The 12700-nt window shown below is 41.8% G+C and overlaps 1 protein-coding gene across 7 annotated transcripts in view; it reads left to right on the forward strand.

Moving 5' to 3' along the window:
* CEP112 (centrosomal protein 112) overlaps window positions 1–12700 on the forward strand; it is a 402227-nt gene that overhangs the window by 299862 nt on the left and 89665 nt on the right. For all 7 annotated transcript variants that reach the window (XM_034641416.1, XM_034641414.1, XM_034641415.1 and 4 more), the window contains one exon: window positions 9157–9219. In XM_034641416.1, coding sequence (XP_034497307.1) covers window positions 9157–9219 — 63 coding nt within the window. The remainder of the gene's footprint in view (window positions 1–9156; window positions 9220–12700) is intronic.

Consider the following 12700-nt stretch of genomic DNA (forward strand, 5'->3'; position numbering starts at 1 on the left):
GGGGAGTGGGAGAGGGAGAAGCAGGCTTCCCACCGAGCAGGGAGCCCGATGCAGGGCTTGATCCCAGAACGCTGGGATCATGACCTGAGCTGAAGGCAGACGCTTAATGACTGAGCCACCCAGGCACCCCTGCCTTCACGTACTATTATACCAGCTTACCATAAAATGTAAGTGCCTTCATAACAGTGTAGCTTCATTTTCCTGTTCCTATCCTGTTTCTACATGTATTATAAACCCCCAAATATACTTTTATTATTTCTGCTTTTTTAAAAAAGAAATTTAGTTATTTTTTTAGAGCGAGAGAGAGCACATGAGTGGGGGGAGGAGCAGAGGGAGAGGGAGAGAGAATGTCAAGCACACTCCATGCCCAGCTTGGAGCCACACACAGGGCTCAATCCCAGGACCCTGAGATCATGACCTGAGCCCAAATAAAGAGTCAGCCACTTAACCGACCGAGCCACCCAGGTGCCCCTATTATTTCTACTTTTAAAAGTACATTTTCTTTAAAAGAAATTTTTAAAGGGAAAAAAGATAATTCATATTTACATACTTATTTTCTGTGTCCAGTGCTCTTTACTGTTCGAATTGATGCAGGTTTACATTTGGTATCATTTTCCATCTGCCTGAACAACTTCTTGAACCTTGCCTGTTGTTCATGTCTACTGGTGACAGATTTTTGCTCAAAGATGTCTGTAGTTCATCTTCAGTTTTGAAGGATATTTTTATTAAATACACAATTCTAGATTGACAGATTTTTTTTTCTTTCAGCACTTTAAAGATTCATTATTTTATCTTCTTTTTTTTTTTTTAAGATTTTATTTATTTATTTGACAGAGATAGAGACAGCCAGCGAGAGAGGGAACACAAGCAGGTGGAGTGGGAGAGGAAGAAGCAGGCTCATAGCAGAGGAGCCTGATGTGGGGCTCGATCCCACAACGCTGGGATCACGCCCTGAGCCAAAGGCAGACGCTTAACCGCTGTGCCACCCAGGAGCCCCCATTATTTTATCTTCTGACTAGCATAGTTTCAGATGAGAAATCCTCAGTCATTCTTATCTTTTAAATGCATCTGCCTTCTCTGGCTGCTTTTAAGATGTTATCTTTAGTTCTGTTCTTGCAATTTGATTATGATGTATCTTGATGTGGTTTTCTTTGTGTTTATCTTTTTTGTTCATTGGTCTTCTTCCATTGGTGGGTTTGCAGATTTCTTCATATTCCAAAACCTGTAGCTATTGTGTCTTCAAATATTTTCCCAAACCTTTCTCCTTCTGATATACAATTACACATATGTTAGATGACATGATACAGTCTCATACATTACTGAGATTATTCATTAAATTCAGTCTTTTGTCTTTTTTGCAGTCATTTGGATATTTAAATGCCTTTTCTTCATATTCACTGATCTTTTCCTCTAATGTGCCAAATCTGTTGTTAACCCCATCCAGTGAAATTTTCCTTTCAGATAATATATTGCTATGCCCTGGGATATTTAAGGGTTTTTTTGCATATCTTCCATTTCTCTCCTCATTATGTAATGCTTTTGTTTAAATATTTAGATGTGGTTTTAATAACTATTTTAAAAACATAATGGTAGTAGCCTTTGTCTACCGATTTCACCATCTCCGTCATTTCTTAGTCTAACTCCATTGACTAATTTTTCTTCTGCTATGGCTCACAAATTCCTTCTTCTTCTTATGACAACTATTATTGAATGCTGGACATTATAAAATTTATGTTCTTGAATACTAGATTTTCTTGACTTCTTTTAAAAAAAGTATTGAGCTTTGTTTAGGAAGCAATTACTTGTCAATGACCAGTTTGATCCATTTGAGGCTTATTTTCAAACTTTGTTAGAGCAGATTTAAAGTTGACTCTACTCTAAGGCTAGTTTAACCCCATGACCGAGTGTGACCTTCCTGGACGTTCTATGAGAACCATTCTGTCTGGCTGGTCAGAAGTCAAATATCCCTCAGCTTTGCGTAAGGTTGGGAAATTGTTTATCTTAAATCTCACCAGTCACTTTTTACTTGGCCTTGTAGAACCTTACCTTATACATGCACAGCTCAGTATCAGCAACAGACTCAAGGGGAACCCATGTAGGTGTCTGGAGCTCCTTCTGTGCATAGCTCCCTCCTGTCTAGTACTCTGCCCCCCACAAACTCCAACTGCCTCAGCCTTCTCAAACTCCAGTCTTTGTCTCTTCAGTTCACAATCCTGCTATGCTTGCCTATGTTCAGGCCTGGATGTGCCTCCAGGAAGAAAAGTGTGATTGGGAGGGTTTACCTCCCTTGTTTCCCCTTTCTTCACAGGGTCACAGTCCTGTGCCTCTTGTTTCTCAACATCCTAAAACAGTTTTTTCCCCCTATATTTTGTCCAGTTTTCTAGCTCTTGACTGTAGCAGATTAAGTATGGTCCCAGTTACTCCATCATAGCCCAAGCAGAAATAATGAATTTTACTTATGCTTCACAAATTTATACCTTTATTTTGAGGTAAAATATAGGCAACTTCAAGTTTGAAAATTCTGTAAATATTTTAAATTAAATATAAATATGTCCTATGAATTCTGTGAATATTTTTTTGTTTTTAGGGGAGTGCACAGTTATATACTAACATCCGGCACCAACTGGCCATAACTGTATTCACAGTGTTTGGAGTAGCTTCAAATGGATGCCTACAAAGCTTTTGAGTAGAAAATACCGCTTAATAATCTGAGCTTTATGTTATGTTTTAAGAATCTGGGAAGCATCCCTTTTTTTTAATCCTAAAAGCAAATATTTAATTCAGAAACTAATGCTGTTATATTTTAGGGAAATTTATCTTTATAAGATCTAGACTTGCCTTAAATATCGTTATTCTGGAGGAGTCACCTAATTCTCCTCTAAGTTACTTTCCTGGAAATACGAATGCCTGAACTCTCACCAATAATAAGAAATGGAAACTAAAGGAATGAAAGACTGTTTTGAATGAAGACATAATGCAAAGTACCCTGAAAGAAAAGAGTGGCATATCAGGATGACTAACAGTCATCAACACCTTTCTAAAAATTGGTTTATTTCTTTCCTTTAGAGTTTTAACCCAAGATCTTGATAAGAATTGCATAGAGAAAGTGGACCAATTCATTGGTGGCTTTTTTTTTTTTTAAAGATTTTATTTATTTATTTGACAGAGATAGAGATAGCCAGCGAGAGAGGGAACACAAGCAGGGGGAGTGGGAGAGGAAGAAGCAGGCTCATAGCAGAGGAGCCTGATGTGGGGCTCGATCCCACAATGCGGGGATCACGCCCTGAGCCGAAGGCAGACGTTTAACCACTGTGCCACCCAGGCGCCCCTCATTGGTGGCTTTTTAACAAGGAGGACCTTGTTAAAGGTCTAAGAAAGAGGCCCTAGAAAAGCAGAGGGGAACTAAGTGCTTGGTGGAGGGTGGAGGGCTTGACCAGCCATAATGGGAGCAGTTAGGAAGTGCCAGACATTAAAAAAACAGCAATGACAAAACAAAGTAACTTTGCTCACTTCAAAATATGATTTTCCTCTCATCTGGTATTCCACATCTGTTCAGGCTATGCTGCAGATGTTTGAAAACTGTCCTTCTATATAGTAATGATAGCTATAAAAATAAGGCTTGTATTAAAATAACCGTAGCTTAACTTTATATATGGAAATGTACAGTCAGTACCATCCTGAGAATAATATTATTCAAAACATGTTTTAGGGACAGTTTTCATGATAAATTAGCTATAAATTTTCAACCATGCTAAACCGGAGCTTTTTGTTGTTTTTGTTGTTGTTTTTGTTTTTGTTTGAGAGAGAGAGAGAGGGAGAGAGGGTGTGGGCAGGGGAGGGGCAGAGAGAGAGAGAGAGAGAATCTTAAGCAGGCTCCACACCTAGTGCAGAGCGCAACTCGGGGCTCCTTCTCATGACCCTGAGATCATGAACTGAGCCAAAATGAAGAGTAGGACATTTAACCAACTGAGCCGGGTGCCCCTAAACCAGAACTTTTTAGATTTATTTGAGAAGTCCAGAAATTCAGGCCATTGAGACTTAGTGTCACATACATAATAGGAACCGTGAAGGGTGATAAGTTAATTTTCTTTCTTCAGTCACTCTTATTATTCTCCAAAGTAGTGATTCTGTTCTATTTAGCTTTTGGCAAGTTCTGGAGGTATTCATATATTATCAGCTGGCCTCACTTTGTTTATTTATATATTTTTAAAAGATCATTTATTTTAGAGAGAGAGCATGGGGGGAGGGCAGAGGGAGAGGGAGAGAATCTCAGGCAGACTCTCTACTGAGTGTGGAGCCCTACATGGGGCTTGATCTCACGACCGTGAGATCATGACCTGAGCCAAAATCAAGAGTTGGCCACTCAACTGACTGAGCCACTTAGGTGGCCCCAACTGGCCTCACTTTAAATTCAGCGTTAGTGATTTCAAGTGGGCCCTATTGCTTCCTGGAGGCCTGAGACTCCTACTGCATTCCTCAGTCCTTTCCCTTTCCCACTTTCCTAGATGACCATTCATACCCTTCCTGCCCACCTCAAATCTTCCACCTGTCTCTTCTCCCATCCTCATGCTTTGCTGTGACTCTTTCCCCGTACTTCCTGGGGAAGGTGGAAGTAAGCAGAACTTGCCCCACTGGTGCTGGGCGTGATTGACGTGGCCTCCCAGCCAAGGCCCTCTCCACCCCTGTGCTCTAGATCCTGTCCCCTCCCCTTAACCAAGAACATGTCTCCTCTGACCCTCTGGCAGCACCAAGTTTTCCCTCTCTTCTGCCAGATCTTTCCCATCAGCCTGCACACATGCTGTTAGTTCTCTCATGGTACAAAAAAAACAAACAAAACAAGTCAGCCCTTTCTTTACCCACTTCCCCTGCAGCTCCCAGCCCATTCCTCCCCTTCCCTTGCGACCACACTCTGGACAGATTGTATGTGCTCCACTTCCTCTCCTTCTCTGGAGCTTCTACACTATGCCACGATTGCTTGTGTTCAAATAACCAACATCCTCCACGGGCGTAAGCCATGTGCTTACTTCTCGGTCCTCATTGCACGTGACCTCTCTGTCCCTGCAGCAGCTGACACAGGTGAATAGTCCTTGAAACACTTTCTCCATTTGGCTTCAGGATTGCATATTATCCTGATTTCTTCTCTCTCCGGCCTTTCTTTCGGTTTGCTTTCCTCCTCCTCTCCAGCCTCCTGACATTTGCAGGCTCAGGGCTCCGTAGACCTAGACTTCTCTGTCTTATGTGCACTCATGCCTTGAGATCTCATCCAGGAGTGTCGTTCCATATGCCACTTATATACTGGTGATGTCTGAATTTATACTTCCAACCTAGACCTCTCCCCGAACTCCAGATTTGAATATCCAAATAATCACCTCAGCACAGATGTCTGAGAGGTGTCTCCACACTTAATGCATCCGAAACCAATCTCTTCATCTTCTCCCCCAAACCTGTACTACCCATAGTTTTCCTGATGTAAGGTAATGACAACCCTGCTCTTCTAGTTGCTTGGGAGAAAAATCTTGAAGTCATCTTTGGTTTATCTCTTTTTATCATCCAGCATATCCAGTTGGCTCTACTTTCAGATCTTTCAAAGAACCTGACCACTTCTCACCACATCCTCTGTTATATCGCGGATTATTTGTGGCAGCCTCCCAACTGGCTGCTCTGTTGGGTTCTTGCCCCAAACAGGAGTTAGAGTAATCCTGTGATGACTTAAGTTAAATCATGTCTCTCCTGTACTGAAACCTCTTCAGTGACTCACTGTTTCCCTCATATTAAAAGACACATTCCACACAATTGCCTACAACACCAGGAATGATCTGGCTCCTTGTTCTCTCTCAGACCTTCTCCAAGGGAGACGTTGCTCAGCGACCCAACCACGATGGCCGCCTCACTGTGCCTTGAATGTGCCTCTGCCTCCGGGCTTTCGTAACCAGCCCCCCCTCTGCCTGCTTTCTCTAGAGGTCCCCACGTCTCCTCCATCTCCTGCAGGTCTGTGCTCATGCATCGTATCGTTCCGTGAGCCTTTCCCTAACTCCCACAGTCTTAACACTGTCAACTACCCCCACCTTCCATCACTTCTCATCCCTTTCCTGCTTCAGCCTCTCCATGGCACTTGCGCCACCTAAAATGTTGTCACTTCTGTAAGTTAGTTCATTGACTCGGAATTGGCTGGAATTTCCGTAAAGGTCGGGAGGGGTGTTTGTCTGTTTTATTCACTGCTCTAGTCCCAGTTGCCTGGAATGGATGAATGAATTAGATGGTTGCAAAGGCACTTATGTGAATTTGTGAGATTCTGACACAGGTGGTCCTGTATAAACCAGCATCTCTGACTCCAACTTTTTTAGGGAAAATAACTTAATCTTGATGGCACTCTAATTTTTATATTTTCTAGTGAGTAAATATTTTTAAAGTGCTTACAGCAGCCCCTAGCCCGTGGTGAGAGCTCTGTAGGTGTTTATTAAATAAGCAAAAAATACCTTATCGTGCATTTTGTGATTTAAAAGATATTGGCAGAATGTGAAACAAGACTAACCTTGAGAGGTTCAGAGTGGTCTTCATTCTGTAATGGAGAGTGGCTTTATTCATTATCGAGGTAGAGTAAAGTCTGATGGCTGAAGAGAAAAAATAGTAATAGTCACATGCCGTCTCTAGTCTGAAAAAAACAAAACTACCCAGTGTATCGTGGGACTCTGGATGCAGAGAGATTTATGCAATAAACTCTAAAGAATTGCTTTTGAACTTAACTCCATAAATCACATGGCTATTGTCTTAGTCAGCTCGAGTTCTATAATAAAACTCCATAAACTGGGAGGCTTATCAAGAACAGAAATTTATCCTGATAGTTCTGGAGNATGGATGCAGAGAGATTTATGCAATAAACTCTAAAGAATTGCTTTTGAACTTAACTCCACATGGCTAAATCACATGGCTATTGTCTTAGTCAGCTCGAGTTCTATAATAAAACTCCATAAACTGGGAGGCTTATCAAGAACAGAAATTTATCCCTGATAGTTCTGGAGGTGGGAAGTCTGAGCTCAGGCTGCCAGCGTATCAGGTTCTGGTGAGAGCCTTCTGGGTTGTAGACTCCATCTTCTTGTTAGCCTCACAGGGCAGGAGAGAGCGAGCTCTGAGGCTTCTTATAAGGGTGTTCATCCCATCCATGGCGGGATTCCACCCCATTACCTAATTACCTCCTCCCTCAAAGGCCTCACCACCAAATCCCATCACATTGGGATTAGGGTTTCCATGTCTGCCTCTCCCCCCACCCCTGGTTTGCTCTGTGGGGAGATTGAATGAGAGCGGGGATGCAGGCATGGCTGCGGGCAAAATGAAATTGGGATTGTGCAAGAGTCGATATCCTGAAGGCGTGGACACCCCTCTGCAAACGCTGATGGCCAGATCTCTGTGCCAGGAAGTACGCTGGAGGGTGCAGCTCAGGGTGAAATGGCCCAAGACGAACGTCCAGTCAGAGGCAGGCATGGGGGAGTCCAGGCCCTTCTAAGACACCCTATGACAGGATATCCACACAGCCCAAGCCTGCCTGTTTTAGAGGCCTCACTCTAAATACAAAAGATCACCAGACAAGTGAGGAAAGTTTCTAAAGGGAAAAGCAGAGACAAAACTAGTTGGCAAAGCAAATACACAAAAGGAACTCAGATAAAAACAGATGCTCTAGAGAGCAGAGAAACGTTTGTGTGTGTGGGTGGACATTGAGAGACGTATCACGTGTATGTGGACCTAATAACTCAGCAGAGAGAGGTGTGCAGTGTGCTCCGCCGGGGAGCACCGTGCTCCCCTGAGTGCGGCTAGAGTGGCTGCTTGGCTTCCTCGCTGTGTAACGCTGGGCAAGTTACTGAACCTCTCTAGGCCTCCGTTTCCTCATCTTAAAAAGGGGATCGACGATGCTACTCAGAGAACAACAACAACAGCAAAAACTTCTTGGAAATCACGAATAGCATGGCAGTATTTTTTTTTAAAAACCCATAGAAAATTTAAAATTAAAAGTTGAGAACTCTCTGTGAAAGATCAAAAAGACAAAGAAATGGAAACTAGAAATGACGAGAAAAAGAGATGATACGCCTGAGCAGCCCAACAGCCNGGAATAGCATGGCAGTATTTTTTTAAAAAACCCATAGAAAATTTAAAATTAAAAGTTGAGAACTCTCTGTGAAAGATCAAAAAGACAAAGAAATGGAAACTAGAAATGACGAGAAAAAGAGATGATACGCCTGAGCAGCCCAACAGCCAGAGCGGCAGAGACAGACAGACGGACGGACAGATGAAGGGGGTGGGGACGAGGAAGGGAGAGACCTGGGAACAGAGACACACTTGGAGAGTATTGACAAAGCTCTTCTAGAAGCAGAGGACACAGTCAGGTCGGAAGGGCCTCCTCGGTGCTTTTACACAGTGAGTGAGAAGAAAGGCCCAGTCCAGGCACATCGTGGAGCCATTTCCGAGCGCTCAGGACCGCCGCGAGCCTCCCGGAATTTTCCAGAGAGCAGGAAAGCGGGTCACATGCGGAGGATGGGAACTTGAGTGGCAGAAGAGAGGGTCGAGTTCTAAGTAATGCGGACTTATTCTGGGAAGGCCATCCTCCTTCCAGGACATGAAAATGGTTTGATGTAGATATATTTGTCACTTGAAAAAAGGAGCTCTTGTGTGTCAGGCAGAGCGGGGGCTCATGTCTTTGCTCATGTCTCCAAATCTTCTGTCTGCCTCTGTCCAGGAGCACCTAGTTCTTTCATCTTTCAGCAATGGGAAAGAGGATTAAATGTACCTTTTCCTGTTTCTCCTCCTCCCTTTTGCCTTCTCCTCTCCTTCGATTCTTCTGCCCTTCCCTACTTTACCTCCTGAGCCCTCACACTCTTGCTAGGTCTATTTCTGTCTCCTCTTCTTGCTTTCTCCTTCTCTCCACAGAAGTCTGTGTTTGTCTCATAATTGGCAGGAGATTTTTTTTTTCTGCTTTTGCTTTTTGCTTTTTAAGTGATGAATAGTTGGCGTGAGATCAAAGACAAGCCCTGTGGTTTTCTGGCTGCCCCAGAAGGGCGGTGCAGCTGGCAGCCATCCCAGCTGCCTGGTGATAGGCATGTGGAAGAGATACCAAGCTCCCAGGTCACCGTGTGTGTGTGTGTGTGTTCATGTACGTGTGTCTTTCAGGCCAACAGCAGGCTGAAGCAGATTGAGAAGGAATACACTCAGAAGCTTGCCAAATCTTCACAGGTAAGAATGTTGAAAGAAAAAAAAAAGCAAAACAAACAAAAAAGAAACCTATACATAAAACCATTTGTACTTTAGAGTTAAACGTAATTCTCTTCAGTGTTTTTATGGGTCAGGATCCTATTTTTGATAGGTACATGGATAAATAATATGTGCTTTTAATATTTTGGCCTTCTTAAAAGATTCTTTTAATTAGGCATATTGAACCATTTGAACTAACACACACACACACACACACACACACTCAGATGTTGTAAAACCAGCCAGTGCGCTTGAACAAGCCCAGGCTGCAACATATTTCACGAGGGTGGGAAATGCACACCTACATTTGTGATGTAAGCACTTTGATACCATCTGTGCTTTTTTGCAATATTCCATTTAGTTGTGCCTAAAGATTGCTTAGCAATAAAATTCAAAATGATAAATGTTCTGGGTTAAATTAGCCGCTCAACTGTTGATTCCTTTTGGGGCAAAGAAGAATTATAAAGTCCCTACATCCGTGTCTTGCTTCCTGGTCTTGCTCTAGTAGTTTTAGTAGAAGGCCAATAATTGAATGCCTGTCCCAACTCGACATACGATGCTTAAAATACTTTCTCTGTAAAAGTTGTTATAATAACATCCTGTAGTATCATTTAGGGAATCCCAAGCACGCCTTAGTTTTATGAGTAATTCTAGAATAAAAAATACTAATTTTCATTGTATAGATGGATAGGTTAAGCCATTCACTTTTATGGACATCATATGTAATGATTTTAAAATCAGCTCTTCTTAGTATTTTTGCATATACACAGTGATGTGTGGCTGTGAACTGAAATTTATGTGCCATTTTATAAGTTTCCACACAGTGGTCATAATAGCAACACAACAACAAAACAGTAATAAAATCAAGAATTTGGCGGGGGGGCACTAACCATGTTGACTCAGTGTTCATTCATGATAACTCTGGGGTTAGGAACTATTATTTGCCCCATTTTCCCATTGAGGAAACTGAGGCTCAGAGAGCTGAGGTCATACAGGGTAGCAAGTGACTAAGCCAGAACCCCACCTGGGTCGGACTGGGGAGCAGAGGCTCACAACCTGACAGCCTGGCTCAGTCCCTCCCGTTTTCCCTATGGCAGAACTCTGGGGATAGCTCTCATAAAATTTCTTTGATTATACAATTATTTCTAAAATGTGCGTATGCCATGTAATTTACATCCCACTCGGAAAGCAAAATGTCTCTGTCTCAGTGAAGACTTATATGTATTTACTTAAAAGATGATGATACGTCTTGATTGCTGTTATCCCAGACCTTCTTTGAAGAAGGAACATGGGGAAATATTCTTTTACAATCACTGAAGAAGATTCTTATAATCCAAAGAAATATTATGACTCTCAAAGTTACAGTTTAAACTAAGACATGAAAAATCCCCAACTGGTGTACCCTTAGGTCCTGCTTATTTTGCGTTATGTTAAATGGGGGAAGCAGACCGAAAGCAAGATATAAGATAGCTAATAAAAATGCTGAAATAATGAGTTAGTGTAAACAGGAGTATTTAAGTTTGTCTAAAGGAATGAGTGAAGAAGCCTGATTAGTTCATATTAAAGCAAATTAAATGTCAGTTAGTGTGGAAGAAAGCGTAAGCTTTGGAGTCCACCAGACCTGAATTTGAATACCAGCCCTATTACTTATATGACCTTGAGCGAGTTACCTGGACTCTCTGGAATTCAGTTGCCTCATTTGTAAAATGAGGGAATAGTACTTACCTCATAGGCTAGTTGTAAGTATTAAGTAACGTAAGGCAAAAAAAGTGCTTAATAGAGAGTGCTTAGTACACAGTAAATCATTTAATGACTGTTAGCTGGTATAGCAGCAGGATTAAAATGGGAAGAGAGACAAGAAAGGAGGGAGCAAAGAATAAAAAAGATATGGAAGGAGCAAGAAGTTATTTTTAATTTATTTTTGGGAGTTCAAGAATTGATAAAATCTCTCTCCAACATTTGGAGAGGCAGGGGGTTGCTAAATATTTTCCCAAGTAAAGACACGAAGAAACAGGAGGAGGAGGAGGAAGAGGAAGAAAACCCATCTAGTGACAGCTATCATGTCCTGTAGCCATGAGTTCATAACATCAAAGGGCAGTGCAACACCAAAAAGGAAAAAAATCTTTGAAAGAGTATAACAACATAATAAAAGACAGTCCATCCTCCCCATAAAAGGTAGGATGACAACCTTACACTGATAACATTTCGTTTGCCCACCTCTAAATAAATATAATTATTTATTTGTATATAAACATATGTGTATATTTGTATCTGTGTACTGGCATTTGGGAAACATTAATCTACAGTCCAGTCAGTTTAAAGAAGCAGATTACTTGAAAATGAACGTTACAAACAAAACCATAGACTGACTTTTTCTGTTTTCTAGTGATAGTTTGCTGGAATCTCTAACTCATATCTAAGCTGAGGACAATGCCAGAAGCAAAGTTGCTTAACTGTTTATCAGGTTTAAAAAAAAAAAAAAATCCCTCTCTCAAAAACACAATTTTTTTTTTTAAGTAATATGACGAATGCATTCATAATGAATGTTTTGGTATCCAGATCATCAGGTTAAATTTGGAAAATATTTTAAATATTTTCCTCCCTTAAAGGAAGTTACTTATTTGTTAAGATTTTATCAAGCTTTTAGGATCCAATGGACCATGAACCCTAAACCCGTGGCATACCCAGGACTGTGCCTCTTCTGGGATTCTCCGCGTTCTTCATGTTGCCAATGTTTGGTCATCTCTGGCCACACTCCCAAATATAATTTACATCAGAATCACATAGTTGTTCTTTTCGTCTAAATATTACATTTTCACCTTGCTTTTTCAGTGTTAGCACAGTTGTCCCCACTCAGCTGACTCACCCAGTGGCCATTTTTCGGAGAAAGATACTGCCATGTTGCAAGAATGCAGGTAGTTGTGGACAAGACTAGAGCTGGAATACCAGTAGAGCTCACCCACTGCCAAGAGCCTGGCTCCCCCCCGCCCCGGCCCCGTGCCCTCACTTGCTCCCACGTACCTGATGCGGATTATGCCTGGACACATTCCGTATGTCCCACATGCCCCCAACCTTCCCGTCATTCTCCAGGGTGACAACCCAGAAGGCAAATCATGCTGAGGAGCCCCTCTTTCCACTTATTTGAAGAGGATCCTCAGTGTCCACCAAATTTTCCCAAGTACGCCCTGTCTGTTATATTTTAAAGAAGAGTTTTTTGTAAAAATCTCATGCTGTGCTACAATCTGAAAAACATCAGAGTGAGTTAAAGATGAAATCTTAACCTCTGTTCAGAATCCTATTTTTAAGACTTAATAAGACGCACTAACATTTTTTGCAAAGTGTTAACTGCTTAGCAATAGTTAACTATTAGAGCTATCACGAGTTAGGTTGCTTACGGCATCAGCCCAAAATAGCTCTCCTTTTGCTTCCCAAAATATTAATTTTTAATATTGCATGGAAATGT

The sequence above is a fragment of the Ailuropoda melanoleuca genome, chromosome 13, assembly GCF_002007445.2.
Source record: "Ailuropoda melanoleuca isolate Jingjing chromosome 13, ASM200744v2, whole genome shotgun sequence".
In the NCBI taxonomy this organism is placed as follows: domain Eukaryota; kingdom Metazoa; phylum Chordata; class Mammalia; order Carnivora; family Ursidae; genus Ailuropoda; species Ailuropoda melanoleuca.